Source organism: Staurois parvus, unplaced genomic scaffold (genome assembly GCF_062004578.1).
Source record: "Staurois parvus isolate SC_StPar_1 unplaced genomic scaffold, SC_StPar_1.0 ptg000894l, whole genome shotgun sequence".
Classification (NCBI taxonomy): Eukaryota; Metazoa; Chordata; class Amphibia; order Anura; family Ranidae; genus Staurois; species Staurois parvus.
In genome coordinates this window covers 1,415,869-1,439,348 of record NW_028318690.1, presented here as the reverse complement: position 1 = coordinate 1,439,348, position 23,480 = coordinate 1,415,869, and the positions used below count along the sequence as shown (strand labels likewise).

General features: G+C 38.5%; 1 protein-coding gene across 4 annotated transcripts in view; it reads left to right on the top strand.

Moving 5' to 3' along the window:
* Positions 1-23,480, top strand: part of TLL2 (tolloid like 2) — a 196,773-nt gene that overhangs the window by 132,406 nt on the left and 40,887 nt on the right. For all 4 annotated transcript variants that reach the window (XM_089656191.1, XM_089656192.1, XM_089656193.1 and 1 more), the window contains 4 exons: positions 3,378-3,495; positions 6,943-7,121; positions 11,598-11,703; positions 22,424-22,548. In XM_089656191.1, the coding sequence (XP_089512317.1) occupies positions 3,378-3,495; positions 6,943-7,121; positions 11,598-11,703; positions 22,424-22,548 (528 nt within the window). The remainder of the gene's footprint in view (positions 1-3,377; positions 3,496-6,942; positions 7,122-11,597; positions 11,704-22,423; positions 22,549-23,480) is intronic.

The window sequence follows — 23,480 nt, the reverse complement described above, 5'->3', positions numbered from 1 at the left end:
TTTGCCATTTTTAGCGCTACACCCTGCTTACACAATATTATACCTGCCTAGGCAATTTTTCCCAGAGTCTCCCAAAAACCTCTGAATTCCCTTTGAGGTCTCAAACCTCAGACTCTCCGCGGGATCCAATAATCTGACATGGTGACTTTGGCTACTATCCCTGGGTCTTAAAGGGAGGTGCTCAAAGATAATACTAAGACATATACAGTAGCTCAGCTTACCTGATCAGCCACGCCTTTATCCCAACTTCTGACACCAATTGATCAGTTCCTGTCTGTAGCCCAAAATGTCCTTGAATATTTTAACCTTCTGGACCCAGGAGAAACAAAGCTCCAGACACCGAAATGTGCAAGCTAAATCTCTGAAAGTTTTAACGTGTGCAAGCAGTTTTATACAAAATCAGAATGTCCAGCGAAATTTTATACTGTTATCAAAGATAGTAACTACAAAGCTCACACATCTAAAATGGAGGCATTATACAAAATGGATGCCAGATAATAAGACCTATTTCCTTACACCCCGATTGAGAGAGGCCTAACTCTCTTACATACACACTTGGGCCTAATTAGACAGGAGCCAATTAATTTACCTTTGGAAGGAAACCGGTGTACCAAGAGGAAACCTTCACAGGGAGAACAGGTTTCCTTGCTTACTGTTTTTATTCTCCAACTCTACAAATTTAATAAGAATGTGTAAACCCATCATTTTATATTCCTGATATGTGCCTGCTGTACCATGTGCTTGCATGAAAAATTCATATTCTTTGTATTTCTTCCTTTGTGTGAAATTTCTGGTGTTCCTGCCAGTCCCTCTGCTTTCCTATTAAGTTGACCACACTAGGCATGAGAGCAAAGCTTGGTCAATTTTCTAACTGTGCTCTCCTCCATTGATCAGACTTCTGCTCACACCTTTCCCCTCCTTGCACAGCCATTCACTGGGAATTTCAGTGTCCTGTTTCTCATCCGCCAGCTCTCTGTTCTCTGCAGCATAATGAGCTTAGAGGGTATGTGCTTCCAAAACGGGTTAAAAAAGGTATTCATTTTGTTTTCATCTATATATTTTGCTGGCAGTTAGCTGGGGGAATGCCAAATATTTTGCCTTTCATTTCTATTTAACCACTTCAGCCCCTTCCTAACTAGGTAATTTTTTTGCCCATTATATATATAATACATTTTTTTTCTTCTTTTGTAAATTTCCACTGTGATAGCAATAGGCAGTGACAGGTACTCTTTTCTGAGAAATCTGGGGTCTGTTAGACTCTAGACCTCTCCTCTGTCCTTAAAGCATCAGTTCATACCAAGATTGGTGTGATCAGATTCTTTCCCAATTTAAGAAATTGCGCGGTTTATATCCGGCGAAACCGAAATGATGAAATGCTCATTGCTTCTGGTTTCTTAGCCCATAGAAATGATTGGAGCCATTCTGTTTTCCGATCAGCTCTATGGTCAGCCGGCAGAATCACCAGTTGCATTCTCGGGTTCCCCGGTGGGACAGGAGAGCCTGAGAAAGCCCTGGAAGGGGGTGGGAGGGGGTTGGGACATATCTCTTCTCACTACTTGTAAAATGATCCAGCAGCTAAATAGCCCTTAGGATTGCTTTTGCATGAAAGCAGACCATCAGCTGAAAAAAAACGATACCAGGATGATGCCTGTAGCTGCAGGCATCGTCCTGGTATAACTACTCAAAGTCCAGCGATGTACCAGTACATTGCAGGTCCTTGTTGGGCATACTGTATATATAACATCAGAGAATATGGGCATATGATGAGTCAGGTCTGTGGGCCAATATGACCACAGTTAATTCTTTTATTTTTTTAATGCCCTTGTTGAGGATTGAGGCCAAAAAAGTTTTAAATTTGGTAACCATGATAGATTTCCATGTGAATTGTCTGGCAAGAGCTGAATTTGGGTGGGCGAGAATGTATTTTGCATATAAATTGCTTTGGGCCACAATCAATTGATACAAATCTTCTGTGAGAAATAGCGGAGGGGCTAAACGTTAGCCTATACGAAGGAGGCACTAATATAGTTCTGTTCATGATCAATATAGTGATCTATACAAACACTATACTAGTAATGGGGGGTGATCAGTGACCTATAGTGTGCTTGCAATCTGATTCTAGCTGACCCTGGGTGGGAGGGGCGCTAACTGACCCTGGCACTTTCTGATGTCGCTAGTGGCAGTAATACAATGATCAGTGAAAAATTCTATATACAGACATTGTACTAATGACACTGGCTAGGTGAAGAGGCGATCAAAGGGTTAATAGGGGGCGATCAAAGTGTTTAAATGTGCTAATCCTGTGTGTGTGTGTGAGAGATGTAGTTCTTTTTACACAGTGTGGTGTTTTCTCTTCTTCTCTCCCTGGACCACCGGGGGGCACACGAACGCGCGCTCACACCTGGAAATAGAAACAACATAAGGGCATGCTGCTTTGCCCAGAGCCGCCGCTTGTCTGCTCAATGCAGGCAGCAAGTAGTTTAAAAAAAATTACTATATTGAGTTTTTCTACTTTTAACACTTATTAGTTTTTGTTGAAAATTATTCTTTTTTTTTATCAGAGTAGTTTAGTATTACCATAGTAACATTGTACTACTCTGGGAAGGTTTTTTTTTTTTTTTTTTTTACGCTTTGCAGGAGAAATAAAGATCATTGCTCATGCAATGCTTGCTTTGAACTGTCCTGAATGGGTTAGGTTCATGACACTTTAAAATATTAGTGATCTGTGATTGGCTACAGCTAATCACATGGTATAGGGTGCTGTGATTGTACCATGTGAGAGCTGTGGGCCAATCACAGCTCACTAGGAAGGGCCGCAAGACTGTTATGAATCAGAATGAAAAGGGATTGTGTGACCACCAGGTCCTGATTTACCGGGATCTGCATTCTGCTATGTACAGCTGGCGCACGTGGGTTGGGCCCTTTGGTGTGTGTGTGTGTGTGGCGTGCTGCACACCCTCCTGTGCTATACTGGTATGTTTCTCTTCTTGTATATGCCACAGTACATTGTGGTCCTTAAGTGGTTAAACTGAATGGGTTGTTTTTACAACGTAAGGGTTTACATATACTTTAAACAGTTTAACTATTTTTGTCTTGCTTGATGGCAACCTACCAAGAGGGATTATCTGCCCACTTTATTGGGCATGAAGTAGGAAATGTAAATGGCCTTACTGTTACACACTTCTTTAGTATTTTTTTTCTCTGCATGTTGGTACCATACATTTCTAAGGCTTTTCTGACTATTGCAATTTTATTAAATCTTACATAAGATAATATGGAATAGACCAGGTAGTTTACTGCATTGCTGTTTTTATTGGTATTTGTCCATTTTTAACACCCTGGGATCAGTTCATACTTGATTTGTCTAATCTTTATAGGCCCTCAAAGAGCAATCTTTAAACAAGCGATGAGGCACTGGGAAAGGTATACCTGTGTAACATTTGTTGAAAGAACTGATGAGGAAAGTTACATCATATTCACTTACAGAACATGTGGGTAAGTAAATCCATTATTTCTTGGTATAGTATCCTACTGATTTACTTTTTTAATGATTGTTAAAAGTTAATAAAGGTTGTATCAAATATCTGTAATTTGATGCACTTGGATTTATGTTGGGTCAGAAAGTGGAAGGTTAAGTTGAGGTTTGTCTAGCAAGAACTTCTCACACCATGGTTGTCCTTCAAGAAATGCCAAGTAGATAGGAAATGGGTAGTGTTAAACTGTTTAAAATTAAGGTAAGGAAGCCTGAAAAAGACAACTGATGCAGCCACCACATCTAAGTACTGGTAAGCTGGAACATTACATTTTTGGTTTTGGGTTTAGCACTTTAAATTAGGCTAACTTTGTTCTGTGATTTAAATGTATATATGGTATACAGTGGGGATCGAAAGTTTGGGCACCTCAGCTAAAAATTTGTATCAATGTGCATAAAGAAGCCAAGGAAAGATGGAAAAATCTCCAAAAGGCATCAAATTACAGATTAGACATTCTTATATCATGTCAACAAAAGTTAGATTTTATTTCCATCATTTACACTTTCAAAAGTGTAAATTTTTGCCCCCTTTGCAAAGCTGAGACCTGCCAGTGTCATGGATTGTTCTCAATCATCGTCTGGGAAGACCAGGTTATTTCAATCTCAAAGGTTTTAAATGCCCAGACTCATCTGACCTTGCCCCAACAATCAGCACCATGGGTTCTTCTAAGCAGTGTCTAGAAAACTGAAACTGAAAATAGTTGACGCTCACAAAGCTGGAGAAGGCTATAAGAAGATAGCAAAGCGTTTTCAGATGTCAGTATCCTCTGTTCGGAATGTAATTAAGAAATGGCAGTCATCAGGAACAGTGGAAGTTAAAGCAAGATCTGGAAGACCAAGAAAAATATCAGACAGAACAGCTCGCAGGATTGTGAGAAAAACAATTCAAAACCCACGTTTGACTGCACGATCCCTCCAGAAAGATCTGGCAGACACTGGAGTTGTGGTACACTATTCCACTATAAAGAGATACTTGTACAAATATGGTCTTCATGGAAGAGTCATCAGAAGAAAACCTTTTCTTTATCCTCACCACAAAAATCATTGTTTGAACTTTGCAAATGAACATATAGACAAGCCTGATGCATTTTGGAAACAAGTTCTGTGGACCGATGAGGTTAAAATTAAACTTTTTGGCCGGAATGAGCAAAGGTACGTTTGGAGAAGAAGGAGCACAGAATTTAATGAAAAGAACCTCTGTCCAACTGTTAAGCATGGGGTTGGATCAATCATGCTTTGGGGTTGTGTTGCAGCCAGTGGCACAGGGAACATCTCACGAGTAGAAGGAAAAATGGATTCAATAAAATTTCAGCAAATTTTGGATGGTAACTTGATGCCATCTGTGAAAAAGCTGAAGTTAAAGAGAGGGTGGCTTCTACAAATGGATAATGATCCTAAACACACCTCGAAATCCACGGGGGATTACATCAAGAGGCGTAAACTGAAGGTTTTGCCATGGCCTTCACAATCTCCTGACCTCAGCATAATTGAAAATCTATGGATAGACCTTAAAAGAGCAGTGCATGACAGACAGCCCAGAAATCTCAAAGAACTGGAAGACTTTTGTAAGGAAGAATGGGCAAAGATACCTCAAACAAGAATTGAAAGACTCTTGGCTGGCTACAAAAAGCGTTTACAAGCTGTGATACTTGCCAAAGGGGGCAGTACAAGATATTAACTCTGCAGGGTGCCCAAACTTTTGCAGACGCCATTTTTTTGTTTTCTGTTATTTTGAAAGTGTAAATGATGGAAATAAAATCTAACTTTTGTTGACATATTATAAGAATGTCTAATCTGTAATTTGGTGCCTTTTGGAGATTTTTCCATCTTTCCTTGGCTTCTTTATGCACATTAATACAAATTTTTAGCTGGGGTGCCCAAACTTTCGATCCCCACTGTACCTGTTGTGGCAATATTGATTGGGGTTCAGTTATTCTACATTTGAATATTTGGGTACCTGCATTTTTGCTTGTTTTTTTTTTTTCTTCACCTGGGGGAAAAAAAAAAAGTCTGCAGCTACAAAAACTGTAGCTGCTGACTTTTAAAATACAGCCACTTACCTGTCCCTCGGTCCAGCAGTGTCCTCTCCACCGCTGGTTTCACCGCCCGTCTTTTCTCCCTGGCGCCGGCATCTTCAGTGTGGGCACCCGGCTGTGACAGCTTGCGGCTTCACAGCCGGGTGCCCACTGCACCTGCCTGAGAAGCACTGTGCTTTTTGAATGGCCCTGTAGACTTCTGGGACCTGTCACGTGTTCAGAAGACTATGGGGAGGGAGGGGGAGGACAACTTCCTATCGCAGCGGAAGTGGGAGCGGATACCTGTCAAATTCGGGTACCCGCTCCCCCAAAGGTGCCATTCCTTAATGGGGAGTGGGGGACAAAGGTTTAAAGCGGAACTTCCCCTTTTGGGTGGAGCTCTGCTTTAATATTAAAAATAAAATGACAGGAGTATTCAAAAGTTTACATTTCTACACTTTTGCAATTGTTCTACATATGTGTGCTTTTGGTAATTTTGCATGTTATTTTTTGTATAAATAAAGGAATTTGTGAATTTGCTCTAGTTAAGAATTTAGAAATTGTAAAATGTATGTTTCAACAAAAAAATTCTATATTTGAAATTTCTGATTTTTATTTATTTATTTTAAGTAAATTGTTCTCTTTTTTATGGCCATGTATATTGCAGTTTCCACAGTTTCTTATGGGCTTTAGCTGATTCACTGCCTGTGGAGTAACTATTTTACATAAATATACAGTGTTTTTGTGCATTAAAGCTTTTTGGTGTATTTTTTTTTTTTACCGAAAATATAGGTTTTATCAACCGTAGCAAAAATATCATGTGAGGTAATATGCAGCACTACCTTTTTTTTTTTTTTTTTTTTGCAGGGTCTCTGCTTATGGAAATGTTTTGGAAGTATTTGTGTTTATGCTCAAAATGTGCATTTTAGTATTTAAAAATAAAGGCAGTGGCAGTAAGAGGGTTAAAGAGATCCAGTGCAATATTCGCCATCGTCTTTTCTAAGCATCCCTAAATTGGTACAGGTTACCAATAAGTTGCACTTGTACTACATCTAATATTACTGAGACTAAATAACTGGATGCAAACAAAAAATTGTAGTGGTTCTGTGCATCCCTTCCTGGTCATCCTCTTTGGAAAATCATAAGAATTTCCATAAAGGGCTTGCTGAAATTTTAGTTATGCCCCTGCCTACTTTCAAATATGTCGGTGTACTTTTATATCATTATATATGTTATATCATTTTCTTTTCTTCTACTTCAATAGTGTACTTTGGTAACATAAATATGATGCATCTATTAATAACTTGTGAGATTTTGTAGAGTACAAGGCATACAAGTGTGTACAGGATACATGTTGTAGAGCATTAATTATAATTGTTTTTAAAATCTTTTAAGCTGCTGTTCATATGTAGGTCGTCGTGGAGGAGGTCCTCAGGCTATATCCATAGGAAAAAACTGTGATAAATTTGGCATAGTGGTCCATGAATTGGGTCATGTTGTTGGTTTTTGGCATGAACATACCCGGCCTGACCGAGATGAGCATGTGACAATTGTGAGAGAGAACATACAGCAAGGTATGGACACTGGGATCTGCTGTGTGTCATACATGTTCTTCTGTATACTTTTTGTTTTATTCTTAAAGTCTAAGTTTACTAAAACTAATATAAAAAAAAATCAGCACAAGATCTTATCAGTGTGATCTGTTCCTTGTGCTGCTTTAGTAGAAATTTTCCTCCTCCAATGTCCCCCTACCGATGCCTCAATTTTCTGGTGCAGCGCAGGTTAATAGCGCCAACTGAGCTGTGATGGGCTTTCATCAAGTATTCCTGACTATGCTTGCCCTTTCCATTCAGCTCCCATGTATCAAACGTGATCTATGGAGGCGGACCTTTCAGTCATCCGTCTGTCCTCAATTATAGATCATAGGAATCATAGCGGTAATACCGGCCTCTATGAATAGAGGAGTTGGGCAGAAAGGACAGGCATAGCTGCACACTCTTGAGAAGTGCTTTTCACAGCTCCGTCAGCTGTTTTGAGCCCCGCCACACTGAGATTACCGCGCGGGTGGATGCATTGGAGGAGAAAATGTAGGAATAAACCTAGGCTTGAAAGTGTTACTAAACCCACAACAGTAAAATCAGTCTGTATATGCAGTAAACTTGCTTGTTATACTCACTGTGGAACCTAAGGGGTTAATCCTCCGTATTGTGTTTCATCGTGTCTTCTCTGATCCTCCCCTCCTTCTATTGTCCTCAATCCATCTGCTGATAGAAAAGAGCCTTGGGGGCAAGTTGCACATGCTCAGTTTGCTGTGTATTGCTAGTGAGTTTTTTTTATTTATTTATTTTCTTGGGAGAGTGCATGCGATCAGCACAGGGTTGATCAGCACTGTCTAGACAGAGGTCAGGGGTTATATAGCCTCATAGGACAATCAGGGGAGAATGAAAACTTCTACAAGGTGTAGCGAGTGCTCTGCTGGACACTGATAGAAATCACAAGACTGCTATATAGCAGTTTGTATTTACTAAAATAAATGCATTTCCATGTTCTGTGGGAGACCAGATATAGTGAATGTATGGTCCTGGGTTTAGTTACACTTTAATCTACAGATAATTGTGTTCCAGCAGGGATACTTATGCAAAAAGACTATCCATGAATCCTTTTTTGAACACGTGCTTACTGGTAAATTCAAATATAATGTTTATTTTTCCTATTCAATGTTTACTTTGACCATATCATTTGTTACTGCTGTTTTTTTTTTTTTTTTGTCAGAATATTGCAGTGTAGAGTTTCATTTAACTTTTCAGTTTCAATTGGCTAAATACATTCAGGTGAATCAAAACAGAAGATTTACAAAGCCTTCAAGTGTTACTAAACCCACAACAATAAAATCAGTCTGTATATGCAGTAAAACATGTTTGTTATACTCATTGTGGAACCTTAGGAGTTAATCCTTTGCATTGTGTAAAAAGTCCATTTGATCCTGACTTCTCTGCTCCTTGTTAAAATGTCTACATTTTATCTCCTAAGACAGACTGAACCGTATCCATTCTGCACATGCTCAGTTTAGTGTGTATTGCTAGAGAGGTGTTTTTTTTTCTTGGGAGAGTGCATGTAATTAGCACTGTCCAGACAGAGGGTCAGGGGTTTTGCATCCTCTTAGAGCAGAATAAAAAACTCATCCTACAAGCTTTACCAGTGCTTTGCTGGACACTGATAGCAAGACTGCTCTAACTGCTGATGAGAAAAAGTATTTATCAGTTTATATTTACTAAAAATAATTGCATTTCCATGTTGTGTGTATGTGGGAGACCAGATATAGTGAATGCAGGGTCCTGAGTTTAGTAACACTTTAAAGTGTGTTTTTCTTTAGAAAGCTGCCACAGCTTGAGTAAAAAATCTTATCCCTGCCAGCATGCTGCAAAGAAGGATCCTTACTCTGTGTGGAAGCAGTGGTCTCTGCGTAATCGCAGTTCCATAGCTCTGACTCAACAGGGAGCTTGTCAAACCTCTGCAAAGAGATCTATACTTTTACATAGACAGCAAGGGTCCTCCTCTGCAGCATGCTGACCAGGACAGGCTTTTGTACTTGGGCTATGGCTGCTTTCTAAAGAAAATGAACGGTAAGGACCCCTCACACATGGTCACACTCTTCTCTGTTCAGAAGGGGCTCTGTAAACTGATGGACAGATTTTATTTTTGTGACATCAGTGCCCATTTAGTTTTGTTGTGTTTTTTTTTTTTTTTCTTTGTCTGTATTTTGACATTGGACTGTAGTAGACCCATACTGGATCTGTAGGCAATCAAATGTAAGTGGACTTGTCTGTTTTTAGAGACCTAAATGTCAGAGGTAGACAAGGGCACAGTCCTCCTTTTTTTTTTTTTTTTTTTTTTTTTAACCTTGGACCTTGGTGGACTGGGAGGTAGGCATATATGTAGATTTCCATTTAGATCTGCCTGCCCATTTCCACCTAAAAACTGACCTGATCATAAAGCCCATGTGGAAGAGGCCTAAGGCTTTGACCATCTTTTTGGTTTGTTGCACTTGGAATATTTTTAGCAGAACTAAATGTACTAACATTCATGCTATTAACAAATCTGAAAAGACTCAATGTTTATTAAAATGCCATTGATTTTTGCATGTAAACAATTAAAGTCATTCATTTTTTTAAACTGATCTTAATTGTTTCATGAATACCTCTAAAATCCTATTTCTAGAATGTTCAAAACCATGGCTTAATGTGTTACTAAACCCACAAACATAAAATCAGTCTGTATATGCAGTAAAGCATGCTTGTTAAACTCACTGTGAAACTTAAGGGGTTAATCCTCTGCATTGTGTAAAAATGCTTTGATCCTGACTTCTCTGATCCTCTCCTCCTTCCAGTGTATCCCTCTTATCCCCTGATAAGACCTATTGTGCGTAAGCGCTCTGCACATGCTTAGTTTGGTGTATATTGCTAGAGAGCCCTTTTTTTCTCTTGGGACCGTGTATGTGGTCACCCCAGCACTGAAGGAGTTCTGTATCCTCCTAGAGCATAATAAAAACTCCTCCTACAAGCCATAACCAGTGCTCTGCTGGACACTGGTAGAAGTCACAAGACTGCTGTAACTGCTGATGAGAAAAGGTATTTGGCAGTTTATATTTATTAAAATAATTGCATTTCAGTGTGTTCTGTGGGAAACCAGATACAGTGTTACTAAACCCAGGACCCTGCATTCGCTATAAGTGGAATTATTTAAACCAACGTTTAATAGAAACTGCCATGACTGATAACTGTATTGGAAGTAGTTTCCATCCTATGATCATAAGATTATTTTATTTCTGTGGGGCTGTACCTTTTCACCAGCATTGTAATTGATATCCCAGAACTAATATATGCCTTAGGGAATCATAGACTGACCATTGCTACTAGAACATGGAAGCCACACCTGAGACAGGTTTTGTCAGCCTTGACATTGTCACTGTGTTTGACTTGAGGTATTATACCTTGGCTGCTGCGTTTGATTTCAAACTGAATGGGTTAAAAAATGTGGCAGTAAGCATGGGCTAGCCATAAGTGATAATATATTCTGCAAGCAATGAAAGGGTTTTTTGGGGTGTTTTTTAATCCACAAAATTCTTATCAATTCCATATTTAAGCAAAAAAAGGAAACCACTCTCCAAAGAAAAAAATCCTTGTATGAATTATTTGACTGTCCATCTGGTGCTTTATCGTAGAGTCTACAAATGTGCCCAAGGATGAAGTGAAACGCATTGACACTTGCAAGATCAGGTGGAACAGTCTGTGCCTTGGAGATTCTTGGGCTCCATGCACACTAGCTTTTTTTTTTTTTTTTTATTTAAAAAACACTGGAAAAATGCTGGTAATAGTGGTTTTTAGGAGCGCTAGTGTTAGCGTTTTGATAGTACATGTAGGAAAAAAACCGTTTGGAGCATTTTAGTAGTGTTTAACAGCGTTTAGGAGTGTTTTTAACAATATTTTTTTCTGCTGGAAAACCGCTCCAAAAAACTTGCTGAAGCTCAAAAAACATTTAATAGCCTAAAGTAGTGTGCATGGACACTTAGGTTAACACGATTTAGCTTCTAGGAGCAGGAACAAATTGCGAACTGCTTCTAAAAAAAAGCTAGTGTACATGGAGCCTAAGAAATTCATACACAGCTTTAACATGGAGCATGGCTTTCTTTTGCCTAAATATTGAATTTATGGAGCATCCATTGGAAGCCTGTACCCAGAGCCGGAGGAGTGAAGGAGATGTGTGTCTGTAGCAGAACCATATACTTTGCAGAGTATCCAGTTTCTCATAGTCAGAACTGTAATCTTTGAATGGCATAAGTCTTTAAAATTCTGCTCAAAATTAGGTTCATACAAATTAAAAGAAAATAAAACTTTATTGTATTTCATGCTTTAAATGCATTGCATTGCATCCCCTCTAATTTTTTGGGCATTCCTTGTAGAAAATGAAATATGGTTTTAATCCTTTGCTCTTAAAGTCTGAAGTTTTTGTTTTCAGTTTGATAATATGTTCAAAGCTTGTTGTCCTTGCAGGTCAGGAATACAACTTTCTTAAAATGGAGCCAGGAGAAGTGAATTCTTTGGGAGAGACGTACGATTTTGATAGTATCATGCATTATGCCAGGAACACATTCTCAAGGTTGGAATCCTAAGGTTATGTCTCTTAAGTTCTTCATAGTATTTCTTGTTTTATATATGTTATCGGTATGTCTCAAGTGCTTTTACATGGCACTGTATTACATTTGTTTCCCCCAGTATAAATGTTATGGTTTTTAATCGTGCTACTTGACACTGCCAGAAATAAGCAGACAGACACATACAAGCTGTAATTAATTACTATTAATTATGGTGTAGAAGTTCTGAATAGAATAAAATAAAATCTATCATTCCATTAAACCTCAAATTTTCCTACTCTATTGCCACATGAAACCTAATATTTTGATATTTAAAATTATCTAAAACAACAATGGAAAAAAAAATTGGGGTTTAGATACGAGTAGGGAAGTGTTAGTACTATGGCCAAGTTGTTATTGCTGTCTGTTCTCTCGGTTTGACCTAGTAATTATCACTAAGGCAGAAGGTCAGGGAAAAACTACATTTTGAGTTGTCGCAGGAGTAGAGAGTAAGTGTTTCAATTTGGAGATAACATGAATAAATATCCCGTACAGAGTGACCAACTGTAGGAGCATATAATAGGTTCCTGTGTGCCACGTCCTATAACATTAAATATAATAATTCAAACACATAAAGCAAAGGCCAATTGCGGACTTTAGAGGCACTGCAACAAAAATATTTGTAAACACTTTATTATAGGAATGTATACCATACACATCAGTTACACACATGTTGTTCCGCTAAGAATACAAGACTCCCATAGAAGGGGGTAGAGTATTCTATGCTGGTTACAAAATTCTTCAAATATTTTTCTTATTAAAATTGAAACAAATGTGCCGTATCCCGGTAAAGATATCAAAAGGCATAAATCGAATGTCGATGTAGGTAATCACATAGTAGTTACTCTGTAGTTACTCGACATGTTTCGTGACATTATCGCTTCTTCAGGAGTTACTTGAGGTATCGGTTACAAAGCATAACGTGGGTCGGGATAGATGATGATAACACATGGATCAAAAGTGTGTCAAGGCAGCAGGGGGATCCCATAAGGATAGGGCACCACTTTGCAGTCCCCATAGAAGAGTTGTTTTCAAAATCTAGAGGTCGAGCTGTCCTACTCTTGGGGGCTGCCAAAAGATGAATTTGGGGGTGGGGGCTGCTAAAAGATGAATTTGGGGGTGTCAGATGAAGGAACCACACAATCCGTCCCGCTGAGCCTCCCATCCTTATGGGATCCCCTTGCTGCCTTGCTTGATACGCTTTTGATCTGTGTGTTATCATCATCTATTCCAACACACGTTTTGCTTTCTAACCTATACCTCAAGTAACTCCTGAAGAAGTGATAATGTTGCGAAACATGCCCAGTAACTATAGAGTAACTACTCTGTGATTACCCATATCGATATTCAATTTATGCCTTTTGATATCTTTACCGGGATACGGTACATTTGTGTCAATTTTAATGAGAAAAATATTTGAAGAATTTTGTAACCAGCATAGAATACTCTACCCCCTTCTATGGGAGTCTTGTAATCTTCTCAGAGCAACATGTATATAACTGATGTGTATGGTATACATTCCTATAACAAAGTGTTTTTAAAAATATTTTTGTCGCAGTGCCTCTAAAGTTCGCAATTTGCCTTTGCTTTATGTGTTTTAATTATTATATTTCAATTTGGAGAGCTGCTTGAGAGACAATATGAGATTTTCTCCTACTTCCTTTTGTGCCTTCAAGTACAGGAAGTGAAGGGAAATCTCCCCAATAGGGCATAGGTCATATTAAAAAAAGAAAAATAAAACAAAAAAAACTTAACCTTCCCACTCTTTTCAAAACAAAAAAATCACTTTAGATATACTTTTAATAAATTGATTAAACTTCATCACAGTTTTTGCAAACAAGATTGTATTATTAATTTGACCGGTTGTATTCTTTACTCGGAATGGGTCCTGGTATTCTTCCCCATGAACTTGGAGAATGGGCCAGTATTCTAATTCAACTGTAATGTGTAGCAATCTATAGCAGCAAATCCAATCTGCAAATTTTGTGTATAAGATGTTAGTGATGTCTTTCAGTGCCGTGCTTCTCAGGACATTTTTCCCAGGAGTTATGCCTTGGGCCAACTTCTCTTACACTGTGAGAACTAGCGAAATACACACCTTTTTGTTTTCTTGGGTAAATATTTTATAGAGGAAATGCTTTCTGGCCTATACATTTGAAGCAGCTGTGTTGGTAATTGTAATATAGCTTAGGCTTACCTCATACTGGGGTTGATTGTTAAGTGATTACATATATAGAAGCGGAAACTGTAAACTGATCTCATAGGGCAGCTGTAGGCAGGCTGAACATAATTCAGAAACTGACTGCAAAAGCACAATTTGCTTGGTTAAGTGCCATATTTTTTCTATCTATCAAATTCAACAAAACCGCTTAATTTGACATAAGGGACCTATCCTGTAAAAGGGTTTACTAGGAATGCTGCACAAAGCTGCATGATAAATTTACCAGTTCAGTTGTTCCTATGACCCTTGAAAGTAGTCAATTCATAATTTTAGCTGGCATTGAGTTCTGTTTAACAAGAGTACATGTTGTAAGTAGATCCATCACATCAGTTTTTTCAGTCTTCTGTTGCCAAGTTACATTTTAAAAATATAACTCATTCTAATTGTGTAATAATAAAAATACATGCATTTGTAGCCGGAGGTTTGTTTTTGGATTTTACATTTATTTACACAATGGTATACATGGTTTGCTGGTTATCAAAAGCTTATTGACAAATTCATTTATTCTGGAATTCTAACACATGACTTTGGGTCTGCTTTGTTTTATGCTGATAGAATGGTCATGACGTTTATGATGTCCTATGAAGGCTTGTAAATTTTTTAGGGGCAGCTTCTTGGGAGGAGGGATCAGTAAAATGTTCTAAATGTGGTGAAATTTTGCTTTGCAATGAATGCCCAATCACATGCAAGAAAAAAAAACACCCTTCAATGATTGGATGATGGAAGTCAGCAGAGCTTCACCTCATTCAACAAGCTCTGGGGAAAATTTCCTTGCAAAATGCAGCTTCCCATACAAAGTGAATTGCCTATTTTCCTTTAGTAGATCAACCCTATTGCATGGGCAGACTCTGGAAGTCAACGCAACAAGGTTGTTTAGTAGGAAATTAATCAACAGATATCATCGACATTTCACTAAATTAAATATATATATATATATATATATATATATAAATGTTTTGTTTTTTTAATATATATATATATATATATATACATACACACACACACACACACACACAGTGAAGGAAATAAGTATTTGATCCGCTGCTGATTTTGATTGTTTGCCCACTCACAAAGAAATGAACAAATCAAGTGGTAGGTGTATTGTAACACTGAGAGACAGAATAGCAACAACAAATTCAAAGAAATGCATGTCTAACAAATTATGCACTGATTTGCATGTTCATGAGCGAAATAAGTATTTGATCCCCTAGCATTCAGCAGGATTTCTGGCTACAAGGTGTCTTTCATACAGGTAACAAGCTGAGATTAGAAGCAGTCTCTTAAAGGGAGTGCTGCTAATCTCATTTTGTTACCTGTATAAAATACTCCTGTCCACAGGAGCAATCAAACAATCAGATTCCAAACTAATATATGTATGTATGTAGAGATATGTGTGTATATATATTAGTACATTCACTTTAGTCCCTAACCCTCAAGGGGCATACAATCTAAGGTCCCTATCTCACATTCATACATACACATATTAGGGCCACTTTAGACAGGATTCAATTAACCTACCAGCATGCCTTTGGAGTGTGGGAGGAAACCGGAGTACCCAGAGGAAACCTGCACAGGAAGAGCAATCAGATGGTGCCGTGGTTGAGATTTGAACCGACCACCCTAGTACTGTCAGGCGGAAATGCTAACCATTTAGCCACTGTACAATTGAGCATATTTTTTCACTGGATGATTTACGTTTTGAAGTTTACATATATAGGGAGTAATGTTAATTTAGCGCTGCACTGTTTATTTATTTTGTCATCGGGTTGGTCAACCTTTTGTGCTAGCAGCTCTCTGGTCTCCAAGTGCTCGCTACACACCTTTTTTTTTTTTTTGTTAATATATATTGAGAGTTCTCTGATGGTGTTCTCGGTTTAATGGCAGGTCATAGCTTGAATGTAAGCAAGGAGGGCTATGAAGATGAGGACAGGGTGAGTTCTATAATCCAAAAAATGAAAACGCCCTCAGAGCTAACACTGCTTGGAATTTCAGTGCAGAAGAGGCACTGAGATTTCAGCAAACATAATATTGGGCTCTCACTGGATTTCTGGCAGAATCCTTGGGTACTGCAGAATTTTAGAAGGTTAAAACATGGAGAAATGCCCACACATACACAGCTTTTATAGTGCTAAACTTCATTACTCGTTACTCTTCTTTACAGTACCTAAATAAACATTAGGGTAACCTAGTCTTTTCAAAGTAACCATATCAGTGATGTCTTACTACTTCTTAAGTTAGCAGTAGTATTATCCTCATCAATCAAGCTAAAGGAACCTACCGGTGTGTGAAAGACTTGGCCGGTGAACAATCTATTATTGTTTGAAAAATATTTTGTTATATAGTTATTTTCTGGTGAAAAAACACGGGAGAAGGGTGTGCTGAATGTACCAGCCTGTCTGTAACAGGGGAGGATCCATCTTAAGTCAAACAAATTTCCCCCAAGCATACTTGGTTAGGGTGCATCAACCGGGGTTGTGAAGGAGCCTACAAACATTCAAACCTACCCTGACATGACTGTAAATTGCTGGATCAGGTGAATGTTCTCTGTAGACAACATTGTATATCCATGTGCTTTACTTTTGCAAGAATAAATTGGTAACTCAAATTTGTAATGATCTATTGTAATTCTACTAGATAAGGATGTAGACTGCTATTACTGCAGACAAAAAATTATTCTGGAAGTATGCTTGACAGTTCTGTATATCTTACAATGATGGTTTTATTTTAGAAACAAATTGGGTGAAAAATTAAAATGCTCATATAAGAAGGAATGTATGTAAGATGGTAAATAACTTTAATAGCTCCAACTGACTATTGCAACAGTGCAATATACAAAGTGAATTCTGTAGGAGGCGCCATATTTGCTGGAGCAGCCCAACCAATGGATTTGCAGACAAATAAGTGCATTGAAGTTTTTATAAACAGAACTTGCATAAATCAAATCTTTGTTCAGATGAAGCTATCTAGCAAGCTTTGTGAGCTTTGAGGACCCCATCTCCTGGTAGACTTCAAAGACCCATAGCGTAATGCTTCATATCCAGTTTTGTCTACGACTTTAGGACTTAGCAGTTTATCACCCAGCAAATAAAGTGCTTCTAGGAATTAAAGATATTAATCTTCCCGTCAGCTGAAAAGAGCCATTGGAGATAAAAGAATCATCTCTAGGAATGACAAGTATGTCATTGTGATCCATGAAAAGAAGCATTGTCAGGGAACAGACTTTATTTGGATGAATAAAATAGCTGAGAGAATGCATTCTGAAGACAAAAAATACATTTCCTTCAATAGGTATTGTAAGTTGCTCAGCTGTGATGTAGTTGCTTTGCTCTGCTTAATATTTGAAAGTTCTTCCTTTTCCACTTTAAGTCTTCTTGTGTAGAACAAAATGCCAAATTATGTAACTTTCTTAAGGTTCATTAATAAACTTTGTGGTAAATCCAATAAATGATCTTACTAAAGTCCCAAGGAGCAATGCTGTTTGTCTACAACCCCAGCTCCAAAAAAGTTTGGACATAAAAACAGAATGCAATGATTTGTATATCCCATAAACCAATATTTTGTTCACAATAGAAAATTGAAAACATATCAAATGTTTTAAACTGAGAAAATGTACCATTTTAAGAAAAAAACCAAGGTAATTTTGAAATTGACAGCAACACGTCTCAAGAAACTTGGGACAGGGTCATGTTTACCCTAGTGTAGAATCCTATCTTTTAACAAAAACATCTTGGAACTGAGGAGACCGATCACTGAAGTTTTCAGAGAGGAATGTAGGATTCTACCTGCTGAACAGTCCTAGGTTTCCCTTGTCGTGTTTTTCGTTTCGTGATGTGCTAAGTATATTCAATTGATGAAAGGTCTGTACTGCAAGCCAGCTAGTTAAATACCCCAAACTCTTCTACTATGAAGCCATGCTGCTTTCATAGATTCAGTACTTGGTTTACCGTTATCCTGCTAAAATATGCAAGGCCTTCTCTGAAAAAGATGTTCCCTGGATGGGAGCATATGCTGATCTAAAACCTGGATATATGTTTCTGCATTGATGGAGCCTTTCCAGTTGTGCAAGCTGCCCATTCCATACGTACTTATATACCCCCATACCATCAGAGATTCGGGCTTTTGAATTGATCTCAAGCCGAAGGTCCCTTTCCTCTTTAGTCTGGAGGCTGTGGTGCCCATGGTTGCCAAAAAATGTAAAATTTTCAATTCATCTGACCACAGGCCAGTTTTTGACTTTGCAGCAGACCATTTTAAATTAGCTTTGGCCCAGAGAAGACTACAGCTTTCCTGGATCATGTTCAGATATGGCTTCTTCTGTGCATGTTAGAGCTTTAACTTGTATGTTTGGATGGCATGGAGAACTGTGTTCAGACATTGATTTTTGCAAGTATTTCTGAGCCCATGCAGTGATGTTCAGCACAGAATCCTTTTTTTTTTTTTTTTTTTAATGCAGTGCCATCTGGGGGCCCGAAGATTACATACGTCAATATTGTGTTTTGGCCTTGTCCCTTGCGCACAGAGATTTGTCCAGATTCTCAGAAACGTTTGGTGATATGTACTGTAGATGATGATATATTTAAAGTCTTTGCAATTTTATGTTGAGGAACATTATTCTGAAATTGTGTTAACAATTTTTGGACGAAGCTATTCAGATTGGTTAACCTCTGCCCAACTCTACTTCTGAAACACTCTGACTCACGAAGATTTTTATATTTAGTTATAGAATGTTCTTCCAGCTCTTCCTTGTTAGTACCACTTACATTGCCAGCTTTTTGTTGCCCTGTCAACTTATTTGAGATGTGGTGCTGCCATCAGTTTCAAAATTACCTTACCCTTAAATGGTACATTTTCTCAGTTTAAACATGTGATGTGTTTTCTGTTGTGAATAAAATATTGGTTTTTGAGATCTGTAGATTGTTGCATTCTGTTTTTTATGTAGATTTTACAGTGTCTCAATTTTTTTGGAATTGGGGTTGTATATTATGAACCTCACAGCTATGTTGACCACTTCTAATATAGGAACATAATTGTATTTGGACCACAGGATCATGGGACTCTTGCAGTCTCCTTCCAATTCTCTGATTGGTTAATTGTTTAATTCCCTTGGAATTGCAGTGGTTACTTTTCAACTGCAGTGATTATCTATAAGGTAATTAACAGACTTAAGCTGGCAATAAATAAAATCAAAAACCACTCTCTAAATAAAATTATATAAACACAATTCCCCACAGCACCATCAACACCTTTACCCCAAAAGATGTACAAAAATTAATAAGCAGAAGATGCTATAAAATATGTCCTCAATAATAAATAAATCCGTGCAGTCCAAACCCTAAAAATTTAAAGGTCAATTTTATGATTTATCTTGGCGGTATCACACTATTTTGTCCATTATATGCTTATACTTATATGTTTGATGGGGACATATGGAGTCTCAAGGCTTTTGGATCCTGATAGTATTATGAAGGCGGATTAAACTGGGTAAAGATCCACAGGAGGACTATCTCCCACCTATCTTTTTGAAAGATATAAAAGCTTCTGTTTTTTGGAATGTTGGTAAGGGTATGCATTCCTTACTGCATTTAGAAGTGTCACAGTGTTTGTTTGAGTAGGAGCACTGAAGAGTGATTCACATTCACAGTGGTATTTCACTGTTTGGATTCACAGTTTTTTTACTTTGTTCACTTCTTCACTGATTATTAATGTGATTGGGTGTTCACTGGAATGCAGTCACTATAATTTATAATTGTTTAATTTAAAAGATAATACACTATGTGATATTTTTCTTTTTTTTAGGAACATTACCGGGGAAAGTTTCTGAAAGATTTTTTTGAACACATTATCACTCGAGAAGGATTTGATCTAATTTTGGACTTATAGGGTTTGGACTGCACGGATTTATATATTATTGAGGACTTATTTTATAGCATCTTCTGCTTATTAATTTAAGCTGGTAATAGATTAATCAAAAACTGAACTAATTCTTGTGGATTGTCAAATCCATTTGTTATTCGCATCAGTAGTGTGCCACCTGCGACAAAGTGCCTGATCCATTTTTTTTTTAAGGAAAAAACAAATGGCACTGTCACGGTGTGGCCGCTGTCCCTGCTCGCTCCCCCCTCCCTCCCTCTTCGCCGCACCCTCTCATCCTGCACACAGCCTTTGAAGCAGGCTATGCGGGATGGGGGGAGGGGACCCCTGCGGCGAGGATCACGGCCCCCCAGGCAATCTATCCAGAGGAGCTGTGACTCTCCCACCAGGAGACCACGGCTGGGGGCAGCTGGTAGGTCTCCACGCGCCCCCGGCGGATGCAGCGCGGTCATAGGGCTTCCCGCGCTCTGCGACCACCAGTGACAAAGGCCGCACTCGCGAGAGCGCGGTCCGAGTCAAGGGGGCGTGCCTCGTTGCCCCGGCAATGTGACGCTGGGCCGGCCATTGCTGGGGCAACTCGGAAGCGTCCTGCACGGCTTTAAAAGGCCGGCGCAGGACCAGGCCAGTCTCTTCCTCTTGTGTCTTCTGTTTCCGCCGCAGCTGTTCCGTTGGGAGGTCTGGGTGGGGGACCGGACCTCCGCAGCCATCCCCGCTGGGCACTCTGCAAGAGACCCCCCCCAAAGGTCAGAACCATTACCTGCTGAGTCCCCTTGAGCCTGATATTGTCCCTAGAAAGCTGTGTGGAAGCTGTGCTGAGGCCAGACTCCACAGCCAAGGTCCCACTGAGTCCCCATGAGGCTGATGTTGTCCCTAGAAAGCTGTGTGGGAGCTGTGCTGAGGCCAGATTCCACAGCCAAGATCCCGCTGAGTCCCCGGGAGCCTGCTTACCGTGAGTGTCCCTACAAGCCGCATGTTGCTGAGTGCCATGAACTGCCCCTGATTGAGTGCCTTCCATAGTTCAATAAAGCTTTGTGTGTTTACCATCTTCTTTGTGTGTTCTGTCCTGCCTACGCTTCCATCACATGCACAATTTCTTATGAGCTATTTTTGTTTTTTGATCGTCATCTATGGCCTGCTTAAATGGACAGTGAGAACCTTCCACCATCCCAGGGTACAGCCTGTTACTATTGCAATCATGTCTCTTGTTAGAATCAGAGATTGCAATATTACAGGATCAATGGCTTTAAAAATGATTAGGAAGTTCTTTTGCAATGGTTTATACATTTGAGAACTACATCTTTACAGGTGGGCAAATGTACAAAACATAACCTGTTTCCTTTAAGCAGGTTTAGTATCTTTTTTTTTTGTTTTTTTGTGTTTTTTTTTTTTTAAAGGATCAAGTATGTGAAAGATGCATGCTTCAGCGACAAAGTATGTTGTGGCTTTATTTAAAGTTTGCTTTTGTATTGAATTATTTGTTTATGTAATAAAAAGTCGCTGACAAGTCTCTAAAAATAAGATCAATGGAGTGTGTTTAGAAGAGGATTATAGGTGCCTGGTCTTCAAACTTGAATTCTCTTTCATGGCTTAGTTGGCCAAACACCAGGATTATGGCAGCTCATTTGCCAGGGACCCTAATGTTGATTAATCCTTTCATCCATCACAAATATTCACTTTTTAGTGTATACTGTATGTCACATGGTATTTTGGTATTTAGCTCATCCTTCTTACATAGTGGTGGGCAGAGTAGGACCGGGAATAAAAAGCAGTCTAGCTTGCTGGCTTTTAATCCAGCTTTGATGTCCCAAGGTGACCAGTTATCAACTCTCACAAGCTTTTATGTTTTAGGAAGAAGCCGAACCAATTCAACAAATGCTTTCAGCGAGAATGCATATTCAGTAAATACCAATATCTTAAGCTGCAATTAGATCAGTGCAGTATGTAGCCAGACTCATTATGGCACAGCTCAATCCGCTAAACTCTAAAGGCATACTGGATAAACCTGCATCGGAATACCAGTAACCAGCGGAAGACTGCTTTAGCCAGTGGACCTAGTAAAAGCTGAAAGTCTGTTTTGGAAGCAGACAGTATCTTTGCAATACAAGACCATCATATTAATCTACTGTACTGCATAAATCTTACTGGTTAGTTGATTTTAGCTGTCAACAGTTGCTATAAAGCTTTTCTTGGTTTACAGGAAATTTTTTGATTTGAAGATAATTTCTCTGTTAGGTGTTGAAAGGCATTGTATTTTTAAAATGTGCTATTTTCACTGGTTGCTTACCTTGTCTGTTTCACTCAACCGTCCTAGCACATCTCTATTGTTGTCGATGTAAAGGAAGGTTTGGTCTTAGGAAGAATTGTTCTGTTTTATTTTTGTTTTGTTAAATGGTGTTTCCAAGCTTTGAAAAATCAAGATGTGCATAGTAAAAATCCAGTTTTGATAATGAGGCTTGGGGTAATGTATGAGACATTTTATGAAGAAGGCAAAAAAAGCAAATGTCCATGTCAGTGCAGAATATGAATTGTAGGAACATAGCGGTGTTATAACCAGCATTTTCTGTAACATACTTTTTTATTCTCTTTCTAAACAGGAGTGTATATTTTGATACAATACTTCCCCGGAGGGTTAATAACCATGTTCGACCAACTATTGGGCAGCGTATTCGCCTCAGTCAAGGAGATATTGCTCAGGCAAAGAAGCTGTATAAGTGCCCAGGTACTTTTTTTTATTTATTTTTTTTTTTTCCTCATTTCTACTCAAAGTACAGATTTCTGGAAAAATAAATACTGTTTTGGACCAAAGATGTTAAAGTGTAATGGACAGCAGTTTTACCTTGCATTTTGAAGTGGAGAGAAGCACAAGCAGCAAGAAGTTTGTTTAAGTTAAACTTTTAACACTTTTTCACTCTAATATTATTTTTTGTTCATGTATATGTTTTAGTTTTTTCTCATCAATTACTGTTCACACAAAAGGTGAAGGGAGCTTTCCCTGATGGGGACACAGTTTGAGATAAAAATCTCAGAGCCTCTAACCCTTGCTCACTCCATCCAAAGCAAAATGCATTCTGATTCTAGTTCTCTTTTAAAAGCTATCGAACTCTGTTTTTAAATCCTCCAAATACATTGCAGGTGCATCAAAGCAAAAGAAGTTTTCAGGTCCTAGTACACAAACGGCTGACTGTGCAGTATTTTACTTGGGTATACTGTGGTCTGCTGCAGTTATCAGCTTTTTTGCATTTATTCAAGTACAACTTTTCTGTGTTTTTGTTGTCTTTATATTTTTTCATACTATGCACTTTGATACTGTTTATGCTGCATGGTTGTTTTGCATTTCTTGTAAAAATTGCCAATTTTCAAAAAGGTATGCAAAATCTTGAATTACTGTACTTTTTTTAATGTTCTGAGAATTTTTGGAAGATCCTTCGTTTGAAATTCTACTTGTGTCTAACAAGCTTAAAGTGTTACTAAACCCAGGATCCTGCATTCACTATATCTGGTCTCCCACAGTACAAAGAACATGGAAATGCAATTATTTTAGTAAATATAAACTGCTAAATACCCTTTTCTCATCAGCAGTATATAGCAGTCTTGTGACTTCTGTGTCCAGCTGAGCACTGGTTAGTCTTGTAAAATGAGTTTTCATTCTCT